This window comes from Oncorhynchus mykiss, chromosome 4 (genome assembly GCF_013265735.2).
Source record: "Oncorhynchus mykiss isolate Arlee chromosome 4, USDA_OmykA_1.1, whole genome shotgun sequence".
Lineage (NCBI taxonomy): Eukaryota > Metazoa > Chordata > Actinopteri > Salmoniformes > Salmonidae > Oncorhynchus > Oncorhynchus mykiss.
The window spans coordinates 35,771,196-35,790,374 of NC_048568.1; the positions used below are offsets into that span (position 1 = coordinate 35,771,196).

At 46.3% G+C, this 19,179-nt stretch overlaps 1 protein-coding gene across 4 annotated transcripts in view; it reads right to left on the minus strand.

The window, feature by feature from the left end:
* Positions 1–860: 860 nt before the first annotated feature.
* Positions 861–19,179, minus strand: part of LOC110522557 (RNA-binding protein 25) — a 28,224-nt gene continuing 9,905 nt past the window's right edge. For 2 of the 4 annotated variants that reach the window (XM_036976183.1, XM_036976185.1), the window contains exons 5-17: positions 18,981–19,150; positions 17,912–18,097; positions 15,052–15,138; positions 9,313–9,590; positions 9,120–9,237; positions 7,499–7,588; positions 7,110–7,183; positions 6,719–6,869; positions 5,949–6,516; positions 2,587–2,903; positions 2,100–2,198; positions 1,954–2,001; positions 861–1,774 (exon numbers count right to left, since the gene is read on the minus strand). In XM_036976183.1, coding sequence (XP_036832078.1) covers positions 1,682–1,774; positions 1,954–2,001; positions 2,100–2,198; positions 2,587–2,903; positions 5,949–6,516; positions 6,719–6,869; positions 7,110–7,183; positions 7,499–7,588; positions 9,120–9,237; positions 9,313–9,590; positions 15,052–15,138; positions 17,912–18,097; positions 18,981–19,150 — 2,279 coding nt within the window. In that variant the 3' untranslated portion in view covers positions 861–1,681. Of the gene's footprint in view, positions 1,775–1,953; positions 2,002–2,099; positions 2,199–2,586; positions 2,904–5,948; positions 6,517–6,718; positions 6,870–7,109; positions 7,184–7,498; positions 7,589–9,119; positions 9,238–9,312; positions 9,591–15,051; positions 15,139–17,911; positions 18,101–18,980; positions 19,151–19,179 lie in introns of all 4 variants that reach the window. The other 2 variants (XM_036976184.1, XM_036976182.1) reach the window with 1 other exon arrangement.

Genomic DNA, 19,179 nt, shown 5'->3' on the forward strand with positions numbered 1-19,179 from the left:
TATATATATGCGTGTGTATATATACATATGTGTGTGTGTGTGTGTGTGTGTGTGTATATATATATACACACATATATATACACACGCATATATACACACACATATATATATATATATTATATACACACATATATATAAAATATACACACATATATATATATAATATACACACATATATATATATAATATACACACACTACAATCCTTACATATTTTATGGTTTGACTGGAAGATGAAGTAATAAACCATTCCTTCTCCTTTAAGTTGATCTGACCTCGAGCTCCTTGATGTCTAATTCAAAGCTGTCCACCCATATCACCTATAGCAATCCTGTCACTGCCTCATGTCCACCCAGCACATTCCAAAGCCATCTGTCTCCTACAGATAACCATTACCTTCTGATGTAACAACCATTCTCTATCAATCCTCAGATACTATAGTATCACTGATGTAACAACCATTCTCTATCACTCAGATACTATAGTATTACTGATGTACCAACCATTCTGTATCACTACTGATGTAACAACCATTCTCTATCACCCCCCAGATACTATAGTATTACTGATGTACCAACCATTCTCTATCACTCAGATACTATAGTATTACTGATGTAACAACCATTCTCTAGCACTCAGATACTATAGTATTACTGACCTAACAACCATTCACTATCACCCCTCAGATACTATAGTATTACTGATCTAACAACCATTCTCTATCACTCAGTCTTACTTCTGATATATCTAGGATAGCAATGTTCCAAGAATCCAACATTAACAATTACTTTCTATTCTATTGGTTTATGCACTGAGCCAGATCAAGACCTTTCTCTATTTACAAAACCAAGTACACAGAACTATAGAAAATCCTCTTTATTCAAAACAAATTTCCACTGGTACAAAAAAAAAAAAAAATGGAGACAATGTTTTCACAAATCACAATCATTTCAGCTGGTCTTCCAAATGAACCTTTCCTATACAGTGTTCTGTCAGGTGTTACAGTATGAGACCAACCAATCACAAGTCAGGAAGTAAGACCTAACATTCAGTATCTGGCCCATCATCCTCAAATAGCATTTTTAGAAAGTATCGTTGGTAATACAAAAACAAACCTACTCCACTTAAACAGAAGTTTCAGCAGATGCCAATGACTAAGCATTTGAGATGTTATAGAAGTCGTGGATGTTTCTAAGTACTAATATCACAAAACTATAGAAAAACTGAGACCAGTGAGATACCTTTCAGTGAACCTCCTTCCCACGGCTTGGTAGCCATGTTGTCTTCTTCAAACGTCAAGCTGCTTATCTGCCAGCTCCATCCCAACCCTCGGGACAGGCAACTCAAGCCAAGAGACTGTCGTCAGGCCATTGTCCAAGTGGTTGCTTGCATGCATCTTCAATAAGCACTTAGTCAAAGTCACTCAAGCACATACACATGTAGGCTGTACAGTCAGCAGCTGTAGTAGAGATACATGTACCAGAGTCTATTGGAATAATGAGAAAACGGGAGCTCAATATTGTCCATAGGAGAAAGCCATTGTTGGGGTATTAGGATGAGCCCATTCTTTGATTTTAGGCTGCTCGAATGGAGAAGCAGTCTTTTTTGGTGACTAACAACACTAAAGTTGGATTACTCTATTAGAAAAAGTTGGATGTTCGTTCTGTGCTTTCTTGGGTTTCTTATTTCACCAGCCCAATCTTCTTGGCCTCTGTTTCATAGATCAATAACCTCCACATCTTGACTATGAAGACTTCTGCTTCTTCATCCAGAACCTTGGTGTAAAGAAACAGCATTTCAGTTGGATCAATAAATGTGTACTTTTTAAAGACTCCGTTTTAGGGCATCAATCTAAACTTGATGATCAGAGTATCAAAAATTATCAAATGTAGTTTTAACAATAAGCTTAAGCTGAACTGAGACCATTTTGAGAATCTTTGTTTGGGATACTCACCATGGCAACATCATCCAAGATACCCTGTGGTGTACCATGAGCCATCACCTGGGGATAAGAGGTCAAAATGAACAAATCAGAATTAACTCCTATACCAAGAACACCCACTTCCCCCAGTAGATTGCATCACAATCAAGCTTACACACCTTTGAGCAGACAAAATCCACTAGCGTAGCCTCCTCTTCTCCAATGTACTCAATTATCTTTTTATTGATCCAGGGACGTATGCGTCGATCCATCAGAGTCTGGGAAGAATAGACAGTCAGACATACAGTTCTTTAGTCACTGCACCAGAGATGTCTATCAGTATTGTAAAGAAACATATTATCAAAATGTTTGTCAAAGTAGAAAAAAATGGCTATATCACCAATTCCCCTGGACTTATCAAACCAACAAGTGTCATTTTTTCTCTCTGGTCTCTCCACCACTGCCATATCTCCTCTGGTCGCCCCACCACTCTAGCCTGGTCGCCCCACCACTCTAGCCTGGTCGCCCCACCACTCTAGCCTGGTTTCCTGTCTATTTCGGCCCTCTTGCCAACACGTTATGGTATCAGATGGCAAGAGAGCAGCAAGCCTGGAAACCAGGGTATCGCTACATCCTATCCCTCATCCCAATCTCTTTGATCTTTACCGAGTCCACGGCGGACCAGTCCAGCGGGTAAGAGAACAACTCCGTCTTGCCCGTGGGGATCTTCTCGATCAGGCTCTTGATGTGCTTGCGCTTCTCCTCGGTGTTGGCGCCCTTGATGGCCGCCAGTCCCGAGGCGCCGTCCACCACGCTCTGGAGGTTTTTGTCATCGTCGCCATAGTCCAGCGGCACCAGCTTGCGCTTGCGGGGAGCCTCGTCCGCCTCCTCGTCGTCGAATTTGTTGAAGACACTGTCCACAGTGAGCTTCTTGCGTTTGATGGCCACATTGGGCTGGCTGGGGCTGGTAACATTAGGGGCTCCTGTAGAGAGAAATATATTTTACTCCATGAAGAAAGGCTTAAAAAGGTCAAATGCAGCCGTGTTTATCTCAATATAATTTCTGGGTAACAATTAAGTACCTTACTGCGATTTAATTCAAATGGGTATTTTTTTTAAGAAAAAAAAAAGAAGCAATTTCTCAAGCAAGAATTTAGCTAAGACTGTCTGGGTGGGGAGGGGGAAAAGTAAAACTAGCCATTATTGGCAGAGGTTTGGAACTCTTTCCTATTGGTTTACTAACTCATTTACCACCTGGTGATGTTACCAGGCCGGACAAAACTCCATCTCACCAAAACAGGCTGAAATTTCAGGTGGTCTTTTCTCACAGCTCTTACACTAAAATGGCACTTTCATTTTCACAATATCACTGTATTATTCTAATCTCAGTGTGGAACTGTAAAACACAGGAAAAACACATTTTTGACTGCAATGGACCTTTAAAGTTTGACTGAAATAGGACGGTTACATTTAGTTGATATAGACAGCAACAGGGCCTTTAAAGTTTGACTGAAATAGGACGGTTACATTTAGTTGATATAGACAGCAACAGGACCTTTAAAGTTCGACTGAAATAGGACGGTTACATTTAGTTGATATAGACAGCAACAGGGCCTTTTTGTCAGCACTAAACTCTGCCATGGTTCATTGGGGGAAATGTTTTTGTAGTTTTTGTTGTTGATAAAAGCCCAAAATAAGGTCAGAGGTTAACACAGGCCGAGGAGATCTGATACGTTTTGTTCTATGACATTAGCTAACGTCACTTTCTGTACATTTTGAAGCATTTATGTAATAATAATAAAAAGCACAAGGTTCATAATTCATGTTAGCGGAATGATATTATCTCATAGAACAAAACGTATCAGATATCCTAAGCCTGTGTTAACCTCAGACCTTATTTTCAGCATTTATCCTAAAATCCTAGTCTCTCCCCATTGGAATGGCTGAACAAACCGGAAGTAACACATTTCCACACAAGCTCACAGAGCAGGTCCGCTGAACCGCATGGCGCGTAAAAATCATCTGTCCTCGGTTTCAACACTCACTACCGAGTTCCAAACTGCCTCTGGAAGCAACGTCAGCACAAGAACTGTGCATCAGGAGCTTCATGAAATGGGTTTCCATGGCCGAGCAGCCACACACAAGCCTAAAATCATTGTATTCAATGCCAAGTGTCGGCTGGAGTGGCGTAAAGCTCGCCGCCATTGGACTCTGGAGCAGTGGAAACGCATTCTCTGGAGTGATGAATCAAGTTTCACCATCTGGCAGTCCGATGGATGAATCTGGGTTTGGTGGATGCCAGGAGAACACTACCTGCCTGAATGCATAGTGCCAACTGTAAAGTTTAGTGGAGGAGGAATAATGGTCGGGGGCTGTTTTACATGGTCCGGGACCCTTAGTTCAAAGGAAGGTAAATCTTAACACTACAGCATACAACGACATTCTACACCAGGGGAACTCAACTCTTACCCTACGAGGTCCAGAGCCTGCTGCTTTTCTGTTCTACCTGATAATTGTGTCCCTGATTAGATGGGAACAATGAAAAAACATGCAGTGGAACTGACTTCAAGGTCCAGAGTTAAGATTGAGGGTTCTAGACAATTCTGTGCTTCAAACTTAGTGGTAACAGTTTACGGACGGCCCTTCCCTGTTTCAGCATGCCGACGCCCCCGTTTCACAAAGTGAAATGGTTTGTGGAGATGATTGTTGTGGGTGAACTTGACTGGCCTGCACAGAGCCCTGACCTCAACCCCATCAAACACCTTTGGGATGAATTGGAACTCTTGACTGCGAGCCAGGCCTAATCACCCAACATCAGTTCCCAACCTCACTAATGCCTTCGTGGCTGACTGGAACAAGTCCCTGCAGCAATGTTCCAACATCTAGGGGAAAGCCTTCCCAGAAGAGTGGAGGCTGTTATAGCAACAATGTTCCAACATCTAGTGGAAAGCCTTCCCAGAAGAGTGGAGGCTGTTATAGCAGCAATGTTCCAACATCTAGTGGAAAGCCTTCCCAGAAGAGTGGAGGCTGTTATAGCAGCAATGTTCCAACATCTAGTGGAAAGCCTTCCCAGAAGAGTGGAGGCTGTTATAGCAGCAATGTTCCAACATCTAGTGGAAAGCCTTCCCAGAAGAGTGGAGGCTGTTATAGCAGCAATGTTCCAACATCTAGGGGAAAGCCTTCCCAGAAGAGTGGAGGCTGTTATAGCAGTAATGTTCCAACATCTAGTGGAAAGCCTTCCCAGAAGAGTGGAGGCTGTTATAGCAGTAATGTTCCAACATCTAGTGGAAAGCCTTCCCAGAAGAGAAGAGGCTGTTATAGCAGTAATGTTCCTACATCTAGTGGAAAGCCTTCCCAGAAGAGTGGAGGCTGTTATAGCAGCAATGTTCCAACATCTAGTGGAAAGCCTTCCCAGAAGATAAGAGGCTGTTATAGCAGTAATGTACCAACATCTAGTGGAAAGCCTTCCCAGAAGAGAAGAGGCTGTTATAGCAGTAATGTTCCAACATCTAGTGGAAAGCCATCCCAGAAGAGTGGAGGCTGTAACAGGTGCAACAGGGGGACCAACTCCATATTAATGCACATGATTTTGGAATGAGATGTTCAAGGAGCAGATGCCCACGTACGTTTGGCCATGTCGTGTATCTGTCATCATTTAACGACAACGAGGCGTGGTCTGTGCTTGTGACGTGCTAGCATTCGAGGGAGGGTTAGGGAGAAGGTGTTGTGGGAGATGATTGGTTGGTAGATTAGTTAAATTAAGCTAATGCATCGGGAGATTCTCTGAATGAGAAAAGTTTGTCAGGCAAACTAGCTATATGGCTCAATCTAAAATGAATGGTATAGAGTCTTATTCTTGATTTGTTCCCATCTTTCCTATTCACTAGGGATTGAGACACTTCACTGGATCTACACAACAGATATCATACATATCCTGGTAGTTAGTCAGCAATATAGTAGGTGTATAGTTAGGTCCAGAATCATCTGAAGATATATCTTCTACCGCCAGTCTCACAGACAAAACTCACCCAGTTTGAGACTGAGGCCAATCTTGGGGCGGAATTCGTCCTGGGGCAGGGCCTCGTGGGGGAGCGGGGCCTCGTGAGGGGGAGAGTTCTCGTGAGGGATGATGATACCGCATGGTGACTCGTCCCCGGGCGTGTTGGGAGTGGCACCCCCGCTGGCCGACGACACAGAGGGGGCCGCCGTGATTGGCCGCAGTGTGGGCTTCAGGCAGGGCTTGAACCCCGATTGGTCATCGTCGTCAAACTCCTCCCCCTCTTCCACGTCATCATCTGAGTGGCGGTGGGGATGGTGGTCCCCTCGGTCTCTCTCCCCTCGCTCTCTCTCCCTTTCTCTGTCCCGGTCTCCTCGCTCTCTCTCCCTTTCTCTGTCCCGGTCTCCTCGCTCTCTCTCCCTTTCTCTGTCCCGGTCTCCTCGCTCTCTCTCCCTTTCTCTGTCCCGGTCTCCTCGCTCTCTCTCCCGGTCTCCTCGGCGGTCACGGTCCTCCCGTGGCGCCTTGTGTACCCGCTCCTCCTCGGGATCTGGCTCCAGCTTCACCGGGGGCTGGCGCAGACGCTCTGCCTCCTCCTCCATCTGGACCAATCCGAGAAGAGAAGCAGTGAGACAAGGGGAAAACACAGTCAGGAATGTGGATACACACAGACACACACATAATGTTTATGACCGCCAGATGAATAGAGACCTGTTTACAATACAGACAATATAGACAATGAGGAGTAAATGACCTTGAGGCATACACACAGTCACACACACTCTCTCTCTCTCTCTCCCTCACCCTGCGTATCTCGGCCTCGGGGTCGGGGTGTCCCTCGGCCAAAAGCCTCTGTCTGATCTCCTCCAGCTCCTCCTTCTCTCTCTTCCTGTCGCGCTCGTCCATCTCAGTCTCCTTCTCCCTGTCTCGCAGACGCTTCTGCAGCGCGCTGCCCCTAAGGGCGGCACAAGGAACAACACCTTATATAACAGTGGCCATGGCACGCATGTCTTCAAAATGTTGGAAGTAGAGCTGTTACTTTCTCTTCCTAAATGTCCTATAGAAAAAAAGTGTAATAATGTCAACATTTCAGACCTTTATCCACTTTCAACTCCATTATATCTCCTTTTCAGATTTGTTTTCTATAGTATGTAAACCTAGACGACTGTGTCGCGTTCAACTTCATTATGGTCACCTGTAGAACTTAGGGTCATCCCTGTCATCATCATAGTCCTCCAGGAACTCCTTCAGACGTTTGCCTTCTTTAGCCTGTAGAAGAAGACAAGACACCCGATTAGCCGATACACTTTGGTCTATTTGATTAACGTCTCACACATTAAAGGCTTCAATTTTCAAACTCACACATGCATATGAATATGTCAATGGTAGGACCCATCAGGTCAGGCTCAGTGGTAAACCTGGGTCCTATTCAGTAGGGCGCAGCGTAACAAAACGTTTTGCTACGGACAATGAACACTGGCGTTCCTATTAGACAAGTTCAGGTTGTACCCTCCCCCCGTTTCAAAAACGTTTTCTCCCAACAGAACACGACCCAGGCGAGCTGTGTGAGAACAGGGTTCCTACCATCTCTCTCCTACGCTCCTCCTCCCGTTCAGACTCCTTGGAGTAGTCTCGAGCCTTCTTCCTCTCGCGGATCTCCCAGTTCTTCAAGCGCTTCAAGACAGACACGAGACATTTAGCAACATTTCACAGCCAACACACACACACACACACACACACACACTATCATGATCACACTCAACTGTAAGCACCATGGATGCAAACTACTGAGGGCCCAAACAGGTATCCTTTTTTTTTAGTTGCACTGAAACATGCAATAAATCTCTGCTGGGTGGAAATGCAGGTTTTATCTAATTAAACAACATAATCTTAATCTTAATGATCAGTCTTGGTGTGTAAAATAAAAAGTGGTTAAGGTAAACCTAACTCACAGCTAAAAAAAATGTAAAGAAAGCAATCTAATGTTATTTGTTGCCTAGACTTTACTGCAAATGATACTCAAGTCTTGTGAAAAAAACATTACACGAATATTGCAGTTACCATGACAGCCTTTATAACAGAACGCCTGTGACCACACACACAAATATTGCACTTTGGGGGGAAAAAAAAAACTCTATTATAGTGGCAACTATAGTAGACATCGATCAAGTGCACAAGGCTACATTGGAGCAAAAATAACGTTGACCGAGTAAAAAATGAAATAACTCCCACGTGTCACTCTCAAATTCAACACAACTAAAGCAATATCTTTGGGCTACACATTATTACATTGTACACTTTCTGCCTGTGGACATCTGTTCTACAATGTGCCAGCAGAGTATGAAACCCTTTGTTGGCATAATGGATCTCTTTCAGGCAGAGTACACCCGGCATACCCCTTTTATCCACTGTATTGAAGACGTGAGAAAAAGGGAAAGTGTGTGGTTTTCCTTTCACCTCTATAGTGGCATCCAGCTTAAGCCAGGCCCAGCTACACTTCATCCCTGAATCCACTTGTTTAACAAGCAACGCTTCATTTTCACCTAATTCTCTCATTCTGAAAATGAACCACATACTGTAGAGGGAAAACATTTGTTCCCAGATAGCAGTTAGATCGTTAGCAGTTTGATCGTTAGCAGTTTGATCGTTAGCTAGTTAGATCGTTAGCTAGTTAGATCGTTAGCTAGTTAACACCCAGACTGCCAGGATCCAGTAAGCAACTAACATGTTATAACGGCAATGAGTTGTATACCAGTCTATACAATAGCAAATTGGTTCGGTTACTAATGTTCTCATCTCATGTTGTAACGTTAGCTGTCTAACTTTATTAGCAAGCTACTGTAATTTTCACACCATAAACTCAATTATTTGATCAGTTAAGTTGGCTAATGTTGCTCAACATTTACCTGGCTAGCTAACGGAGAATTCGATCCATGTAGCAAGATACTTCCTCCCTCACCTCTTAACTTTCCAAATGCCAGTTGTTTTTCGGTTACAGCTCATCATCACCTTCTCACCCCTGTCTCCGTGGTCAGGCCTCTCACCTACCTCTTCGTTATCGTTCAGGGGACGTTCAAACTGCCTTTCCACTCTCCCGTTGTCCAAAGCCCCCCCCCCCCCCCCCCAACTTCTCATCGGATCTAGCCAAATCACGTAGGTCATTACTTTACATCCCTGAAGCACTACTAGGTATGTGAGTACCTACTTCTTGGTAGGCTGCCTCCTTGTCTCTGAGCTTCCTCTCCAGCCTTCTCCTCTCGTAGACCTCCTCCTCATCCTCCTGGTCACGCTTCTTGTCCTTGTCGCGACTCACCTCTCTGTCTCTGCAACATCACCAACCTAGTTAAATACCAATCATTCCTTTACAAAGTGATTTCCGACTTTATTAAAACACACACCTTGAGTGGCTGCGGTCTTTGCTCCTGTCGCGGCTCCTCTCCCTCTCCCGTTCTCGCTCTTTCGTCCGGTTGCGGTCACGATCTCGGTCTCTGTCACTTCTTTCCCGTTCTCTCTCGCGCTCTCTCTCGCGCTCCCTCTCCCTCTCCTTCTCCCTCTCCTTCTCCCGCTCGCGGTCCCGTCGCTCCCTCTCACGCTCCCTCTCCTTGTCCCTCTCCCTTCGCTCGCGCTCAAACTCTGCACGCTCCTTCTCCTTCTTGTCCTTCTCCTCCTCCAGTTTCTGCAAAAAGAACAGAGGAGGTTGATAAGTTGGAGGCTCCGGGAGTACAGCCATGCCAACAGAACAGGAGCACAGTGAGGCTGGCTCACACGTATCTATAAATGCACATAAGTGGATCTAGAAGTGGTTTCCAGGCTCTGGGGGCAGAGGGGACTACTGTAACAATGTGGATTCCTATTATCTAAGGATGAAGTAGTTGATAGTGTGACGTTTTGGCACAACAGGCGCTGTATGGCAGGGCTAAGAGTTTATGGGAAAACAGGTGCTGAATGGCAGGGCTAAGAGTTTATAGGAAAACAGGTGCTGAATGGCAGGGCTAAGAGTTTATGGGAAAACAGGTGCTGAATGGCAGGGCTTAGAGTTTATAGGAAAACAGGTGCTGAATGGCAGGGCTAAGAGTTCATAGGAAAACAGGTGCTGAATGGCAGGGCTAAGAGTTTATAGGAAAACAGGTGCTGAATGGCAGGGCTAAGAGTTTATAGGAAAACAGGTGCTGAATGGCAGGGCTAAGAGTTTATAGGAAAACAGGTGCTGAATGGCAGGGCTTAGAGTTTATAGGAAAACAGGTGCTGAATGGCAGGGCTTAGAGTTTATGGGAAAACAGGTGCTGAATGGCAGGGCTTAGAGTTTATAGGAAAACAGGTGCTGAATGGCAGGGCTTAGAGTTTATAGGAAAACAGGTGCTGAATGGCAGGGCTAAGAGTTTATAGGAAAACAGGTGCTGAATGGCAGGGCTAAGAGTTTATAGGAAAACAGGTGCTGAATGGCAGGGCTAAGAGTTTATGGGAAAACAGGTGCTGAATGGCAGGGCTTAGAGTTTATAGGAAAACAGGTGCTGAATGGCAGGGCTAAGAGTTTATAGGAAAACAGATGCTGAATGGCAGGGCTAAGAGTTTATAGGAAAACAGGTGCTGAATGGCAGGGCTAAGAGTTTATGGGAAAACAGGTGCTGAATGGCAGGGCTTAGAGTTTATGGGAAAACAGGTGCTGAATGGCAGGGCTAAGAGTTTATGGGGAAACAGGTGCTGAATGGCAGGGCTTAGAGTTTATAGGAAAACAGGTGCTGAATGGCAGGGCTTAGAGTTTATAGGAAAACAGGTGCTGAATGGCAGGGCTTAGAGTTTATGGTGAAACAGGTGCTGAATGGCAGGGCTAAGAGTTTATAGGAAAACAGGTGCTGAATGGCAGGGCTAAGAGTTTATAGGAAAACAGGTGCTGAATGGCAGGGCTTAGAGTTTATAGGAAAACAGGTGCTGAATGGCAGGGCTAAGAGTTTATGGGAAAACAGGTGCTGAATGGCAGGGCTAAGAGTTTATGGGGAAACAGCAAGCTGTCCCTTGTCACAAGACCCAGTACTTATGTGTCCTTGTCTAATTATTGTATTTCTTTCCCCAGACTACCTTGTGGGACAAATCAAAAATCTGTCTTGGGGCCAGATGCAGACCTCTGATTGTACTATGATTGTTAAGCAGGGTGTCTTACGAGCTAACTAGAGACACTGGAAACCACTGAGGTCAAAGAAGACATCTTGTTGGCCATGTCAAACATCACAGGCATTCACAACTAGAAAAAGCCCCTGCTTGAGAGACGATGCTTTTTCTCCGCAAAGTCAAGTGTCCTTATTACAGGAGAAACAGAAAGAAAAAGCGTCAATCCTTTTGTTAAACTAGTTGTTGGTGACTTACAGGTGTGGAACTACGGAGTTCAGCTCTTCGCTGCCCCTACAAGCCTATACCAGTTAGGCCTGGGAGGAAACGCAGGTCAAACGGTCCACAAACGAAACATCATGAGATTCTCTCACGTCTTTCTCAAGCAAATCATCAAAAAACAACCATTAAACTTCAGATGGGGTCACATTGCTGAAAACAAAGCTGTGAAAAATCCTGGTACATCTTTTTACATACTGTAGTTATATCACATTTTTTGTACAGGTAAATTAAGTTGTAGAGACTCTTACCCCTGCTTCAGTCTTCGGTAGTCCTCCCATGACTCACTTTCCCAGACACACTGACATTCTTCCCTCCTAGTAGCTACACCCATGGCTCCCCATGAACTCTGAACTGATCTACAGCTACAATTATAAGCCACACATTCTGAATGCATTGTGTTTCTCATGTATATGTCAGGTTGAGACCACAGGATTCCGATAGCTATCTGCTCTTGTTGGAAAGACATAAAAGCAATCCATTGGTCCATAATGAACAACAGAAGGTTGTCCTGATCAGAACTGCAGAGCCATGGATCTAGCGCAGCTTAAGACCAAAACAATAGGAAGAAGGAGAGAGAGGTGTGGGGGGGAAGATGGAGAAGAGAGAGAGGTGTGGGGGGGAAGATGGAGAAGAGAGAGAGGTGTGGGGGGGAAGATGGAGAAGAGAGAGAGGTGTGGGGGGGAAGATGGAGAAGAGAGAGAGGTGTGGGGGGGAAGATGGAGAAGAGAGAGGTGTGGGGGGGGAAGATGGAGAAGAGAGAGAGGTGTGGGGGGGGAAGATGGAGAAGAGAGAGAGGTGTGGGGGGGAAGATGGAGAAGAGAGAGAGGTGTGGGGGGAAGATGGAGAAGAGAGAGAGGTGTGGGGGGGAAGATGGAGAAGAGAGAGAGGTGTGGGGGGGAAGATGGAGAAGAGAGAGAGGTGTGGGGGGGAAGATGGAGAAGAGAGAGAGGTGTGGGGGGGAAGATGGAGAAGAGAGAGAGGTGTGGGGGGGAAGATGGAGAAGAGAGAGAGGTGTGGGGGGGAAGATGGAGAAGAGAGAGAGGTGTGGGGGGGAAGATGGAGAAGAGAGAGAGGTGTGGGGGGGAAGATGGAGAAGAGAGAGAGGTGTGGGGGGGAAGATGGAGAAGAGAGAGAGGTGTGGGGGGGAAGATGGAGAAGAGAGAGAGGTGTGGGGGGGAAGATGGAGAAGAGAGAGAGGTGTGGGGGGGAAGATGGAGAAGAGAGAGAGGTGTGGGGGGGAAGATGGAGAAGAGAGAGAGGTGTGGGGGGGAAGATGGAGAAGAGAGAGAGGTGTGGGGGGGAAGATGGAGAAGAGAGAGAGGTGTGGGGGGGAAGATGGAGAAGAGAGAGAGGTGTGGGGGGGAAGATGGAGAAGAGAGAGAGGTGTGGGGGGGAAGATGGAGAAGAGAGAGAGGTGTGGGGGGAAGATGGAGAAGAGAGAGAGGTGTGGGGGGGAAGATGGAGAAGAGAGAGAGGTGTGGGGGGGAAGATGGAGAAGAGAGAGAGGTGTGGGGGGGAAGATGGAGAAGAGAGAGAGGTGTGGGGGGGAAGATGGAGAAGAGAGAGAGGTGTGGGGGGGAAGATGGAGAAGAGAGAGAGGTGTGGGGGGAAGATGGAGAAGAGAGAGAGGTGTGGGGGGGAAGATGGAGAAGAGAGAGAGGTGTGGGGGGGAAGATGGAGAAGAGAGAGGTGTGGGGGGAAGATGGAGAAGAGAGAGAGGTGTGGGGGGGAAGATGGAGAAGAGAGAGAGGTGTGGGGGGGAAGATGGAGAAGAGAGAGAGGTGTGGGGGGGAAGATGGAGAAGAGAGAGAGGTGTGGGGGGGAAGATGGAGAAGAGAGAGAGGTGTGGGGGGGAAGATGGAGAAGAGAGAGAGGTGTGGGGGGGAAGATGGAGAAGAGAGAGAGGTGTGGGGGGGAAGATGGAGAAGAGAGAGAGGTGTGGGGGGGAAGATGGAGAAGAGAGAGAGGTGTGGGGGGGAGATGGAGAAGAGAGAGGCGTGGGGGGAGATGGAGAGAGAGGTGTGGGGGGGAGATGGAGAAGAGAGAGAGGTGTGGGGGGAGATGGAGAAGAGAGAGAGGTGTGGGGGGGAGATGGAGAAGAGAGAGAGGTGTGGGGGGGAGATGGAGAAGAGAGGTGGAGGGAAGATGGAGTAGAGAGAGAGGTGTGGAGGGAAGATGGAGAAGAGAGAGAGGTGTGGGGGGGAGATGGAGAAGAGAGAGAGGTGTGGGGGGGAGATGGAGAAGAGAGAGAGGTGTGGGGGGGAGATGGAGAAGAGAGGTGGGGGGAGAAGAGAGAGCAAAGGTACTATGGGCATGGCTGGAAGGAAATGAGTCGTAATCAATCTTGTTCCTGGATCTAATTGGTTAGTCTGTCTTCCTACTTCAACTTACCTTGCTCTGTGTTCTACTGGTGGTAGCTTGGGCATAGAGTCACTAATTAACTGCATGTAGGCCATAGGTACATTACTCTCCCCTCGTATATTAACCATAGGCCTTACCATTCACACTTCAGACAACATCTCATTGTGTAGTAGGAGCACCTTTATTGCTAGTCTACTGTTGTATATAATGAACTTTGAAGACAACTCAAATAATGGGCACATGAAAATGAAGAGGGTGAATGGCAATTGGAATCAGGTGGAAAAGGAGACAGACAAGTTAAACAAGGGAGAAAGAAAGAGCTAAAATAACAGAGAGAAAAAAACAACGAGAGAGAGAGAAGCCCTAACACACACACACACACTCATCGACAGGGTGGGTTGGGACTTACCCGACTAGTCTTCAGAACACAGGGTGCTGTGGAGGGGCGCCCCCCCTCCCTGCTATAACAGTGGTTATTGAGTCTCAGTGACTTTCACACACATTATTTAGAATACACCATTTACAGAGGACTCACACAGGTTCACTGGCCTCTACGGCTTGGGGATAACGTGATAAAATGTTGGAAATCGAATCAGCATGGTTCTCTGTCCCCATGTGGTAAATAGGAGCAAGACCAATGTCATGTTGACATGCATCTAATGGAAATGGTTGGCTGTGTATTGTTTAGAAGTTCTCCTAAGGTTCTCCTAAGGTTCCAGTCACCAACGTATGCCAGAGTGCCTGTGCAGTTGCCCCTATGCGAGTCTTCGAGGGGGGGGCGTCCAGTATATGTACAAAATAAAGGAAAGCTCATACTTACATCCTATCCTCGACAACTTTTTCCAAAGCTCTGAGATTCATCTTGCTTTAGTCACCATATGATGTCTATCATAATGGTTGGGTTTAATGAATAGATTAGCTTTACGGTAACTTTACATTGTCGCCATGCATTTTGTTTGTGTGTGATGAATGACTTATGGATCTAACCATCTATACTGTCACACCTAAATACCCTAATATACACAAATAAGTGTCCCGCCATCACACGAGTCAAATTAGGTTTGAAAACGGTGACAATGCTAGAAATCGGACAACTATTCGTGTTGGAACAGACTGTAGATAACATTGAAATGACATGGTAAAAATCCAGATATTTCTACATTTCTGACATTGCCAATTAAATCAGATTTTAGAGCAATGTATGCAATATTTTGGTAGAAAATGTTTACTAATTCTCCCATCCTATATTTAGAGTACAATCATGAAAAGGTCTTTGTGCAAGTGTCCACTAGCGGTAAGTGTGGAAACTAAAAAGGAGTGTACTACTAGCATGTGCAGCTTCTTTTCCCAAACCTGCAATGTGAGTGAGAGAGATGAATACGGTACTGTACCTTGTGGGTGTCACGGAATTTACTGATCTCTCTGGAAATCAGGTCTCTCTTGTCATCCTCCAACCCGTCAATTGCGTTGATATCCTCCTAAGGGACAATGGGATGCAGGCAGATGGGACATTGTTCAGGGTCATGCTGTCAACTGGGGACCATTTCTTACACAGAACCCAAACCGGCTGCATGCATGCGCCATCGTGCATACATGTATTTTGTCACCCCTACACCAAACGCGACACGCAGGTTCAAATATCACAACAAACTGAACCAATTACATTCAATTGGAGACGGGTCGAAAAGCATTAAACATTTATGGCAATTTAGTTAGCTTAATTAGCTTGCTAGCTAATTTTTCCTATTTAGCTAGCTTGCTTTGCTGTTGCTAGCTAATTTTTCCTGGGATATAAACATTGAGTTGACTTCTATTTTAGCGCCTGGCAACGCAGACGCTTGTTGGCGAGTGCGAGCAGTGTGGGTGCAATAATTTAATAATGTACATTTCTAAATGTATTTTGCACATGCGACGCGAGCGGTGTAGTCAGCCTGTTAGCGTAGTGTAGCCAGCCTGTTAGCGTAGTGTAGCCAGCCTGTTAGAGTAGTGTAGTCAGCCTGTTAGCGTAGTGTAGCCAGCCTGTTAGCGTAGTGTAGCCAGCCTGTTAGCGTAGTGTAGTTAGCCTGTTAGCGTAGTGTAGTCAGCCTGTTAGCGTAGTGTAGTCAGCCTGTTAGCGTAGTGTAGTCAGCCTGTTAGCGTAGTGTAGCCATTTACACAGATCACACAACCTGAAGAAACACCTAGAGCCGTGGGCCAGTTTCCCAGACACAGATTAAGCTTATTCTTGGTCTAAAAAGCATGCTCCAGGGAGAATCTACATTGAAATAGCTTTTAAATCCAGGACTAGACTTAAACCCCATCCAGAGCTTTGTGTATCAGTAAATGTATAATGTGTCCAAATACAATATCACAACCTCAACCAATGCCTATCAGGTTACAGAGAACGGACCCCCCCCCCCCCCCCCCAGAGTGATAACAGAGAAAGGATTCCCCCCCAGAGTGATAACAGAGAAAGGATCCCCCCAGAGTGATAACAGAGAAAGGATTCCCTCCCAGAGTGATAACAGAGAAAGGATTCCCCCCCAGAGTGATAACAGAGAAAGGATCCCCCCCAGAGTGATAACAGAGAAAGGATTCCCTCCCAGAGTGATAACAGAGAAAGGATTCCCCCCCAGAGTGATAACAGAGAAAAGATCCCCCCCAGAGTGATAACAGAGAAAAGATCCCCCCCAGAGTGATAACAGAGAAAGGATCCCCCCCCCCCAGAGTGATAACAGAGAAAGGATCCCCCCCCCCCAGAGTGATAACAGAGAAAGGATCCCCCCCAGAGTGATAACAGAGAAAAGATCCCCCCCAGAGTGATAACAGAGAAAGGATTCCCCCCCAGAGTGATAACAGAGAAAGGATCCCCCCCCCCCCCCCCCAGAGTGATAACAGAGAAAAGATCCCCCCCAGAGTGATAACAGAGAAAAGATCCCCCCCAGAGTGATAACAGAGAAAGGATCCCCCCCCCCCAGAGTGATAACAGAGAAAAGATCCCCCCCCCCCAGAGTGATAACAGAGAAAAGATCCCCCCCAGAGTGATAACAGAGAAAAGATCCCCCCCAGAGTGATAACAGAGAAAGGATCCCCCCCAGAGTGATAACAGAGAAAGGATCCCCCCCAGAGTGATAACAGAGAAAGGATCCCCCCCAGAGTGATAACAGAGAAAGGATTCCCCCCAGAGTGATAACAGAGAAAGGATTCCCCCCAGAGTGATAACAGAGAAAGGATTCCCCCCAGAGTGATAACAGAGAAAGGATTCCCCCCAGAGTGATAACAGAGAAAGGATTCCCCCCAGAGTGATAACAGAGAAAGGATCCCCCCCAGAGTGATAACAGAGAAAGGATCCCCCCCAGAGTGATAACAGAGAAAGGATCCCCCCAGAGTGATAACAGAGAAAGGATCCCCCCAGAGTGATAACAGAGAAAGGATCCCCCCAGAGTGATAACAGAAAGGATCCCCCCCCCCCCAGAGTGATAACAGAGAAAGGATCCCCCCCAGAGTGATAACAGAGAAAGGATCCCCCCAGAGTGATAACAGAGAAAGGATCCCCCCAGAGTGATAACAGAGAAAGGATCCCCCCAGAGTGATAACAGAGAAAGGATCCCCCCCCAGAGTGATAACAGAGAAAGGATCCCCCCCAGAGTGATAACAGAGAAAGGATCCCCCCAGAGTGATAACAGAGAAAGGATCCCCCCAGAGTGATAACAGAAAGGATCCCCCCCAGAGTGATAACAGAAAGGATCCCCCCCAGAGTGATAACAGAAAGGATCCCCCCAGAGTGATAACAGAGAAAGGATCCCCCCAGAGTGATAACAGAGAAAGGATCCCCCCAGAGTGATAACAGAAAGGATCCCCCCCAGAGTGATAACAGAAAGGATCCCCCCAGAGTGATAACAGAGAAAGGATCCCCCCCAGAGTGATAACAGAAAGGATCCCCCCCAGAGTGATAACAGAAAGGATCCCCCCAGAGTGATAACAGAAAGGATCCCCCCAGAGTGATAACAGAAAGGATCCCCCCAGAGTGATAACAGAAAGGATCCCCCCCAGAGTGATAACAGAAAGGATCCCCCCCAGAGTGATAACAGAGAAAGGATCCCCCCAGAGTGATAACAGAAAGGATCCCCCCAGAGTGATAACAGAAAGGATCCCCCCCAGAGTGATAACAGAAAGGATCCCCCCCAGAGTGATAACAGAAAGGATCCCCCCCAGAGTGATAACAGAGAAAGGATCCCCCCCAGAGTGATAACAGAAAGGATATCCACATACCTCCTCTTTTTTCTCTTTCCTTTTCCTGCGTTGCTGAGATTCATCATCATTCAAGGGAGCTTTGAGATCGCTGGCGTACTCTCGGATCAGACCATCGATGGTGCCCTTAACGATCTGGTCCCTCATCTGGGTGTCCTTGTCGATCACCTCCTCCTCTTCCTCCTCTTTTCCATCCTCTGCTTCCGCCTTCTATCATAAACACAGGGAGAGCGAGAGAAGGGAGAAAGAAAGAGAAGGCAAAGAGGGAGAGAGAGGTGGGAGGCAGCTTAGTAAGCAATAAGCGATAAGTCAACTCAGCCTAACTAGTTGAAATTGAATTACAAGGGGCTGTTGTGTTCCAGGCCTTTCGGCACAGAGTTGCCCATTCATTTAGGCAGCCCTGCTTCCTAGTGCGTGGTCCATCTTAGCCTCCACTAGATTACACTGTCATTCAGATTGCAAGCGTTCCCCTCTCCCCTCTCTATGTGTTAATTTGTTGTTGATAACATAGAAATAGAATGAATGGGGAAGCCCGTTCTATCCATTCTATTTTGATGGTCGATATATTTGATCTGTCGATTCTGTTTACTGCGGCAGCACCATTCTACTGAATCTACTTCCAGGTGCAGCGAGTTTCTGGTGGAGAACAGAGCCAGTTACTGCGATTTGCATATAGCAAGCATGAGAAATCTACGTCTCACATCCAAAGCCAGATAGCTCTTAAGACATTAGGCAGCTCACGGATAGATCTGACTTACAGAAAACGTTTGACCTCTGTCATTGCCAACAAAGGGTATATAACAAAGTATTGAGATAAACTTTTGTTATTGACCAAATACTTATTTTCCACCAAAATCTGCAAATAAATTCATTAAAAATCCTACAATGTGATTTTCTGTATTTTTTTTCTTCTCATTTTGTCTGTCATAGTTGAAGTGTACCTATGATGAAAATTACAGGCCTCTCTCATCTTTTTAAGTGGGAGAACTTGCACAATTGGTGGCTGACTAAATACTTTTTTGCCCTAGTGTATATGTAAATGTACTGGTGTATAAAGGTGATTCTGATTCCAGCGTGTCCCACTCCCCACCCCGTTGCCGTTGGTGCTACTCTTCTTCTTGGCCTTCCACTCGTCCAGCTGGGCCTTGGTCTTGGCATCCACCTTCACCAGCAGCTTCTTCTCCCCGATCTGCAGCTCGTGGAGCAGTCGCAGGGCCCGCAGCGTCGACTCTGGTTCCTTGTACTCACAGAATCCAAAAGCTGGAGAGAATAGAGGAGACAGGAGGGGT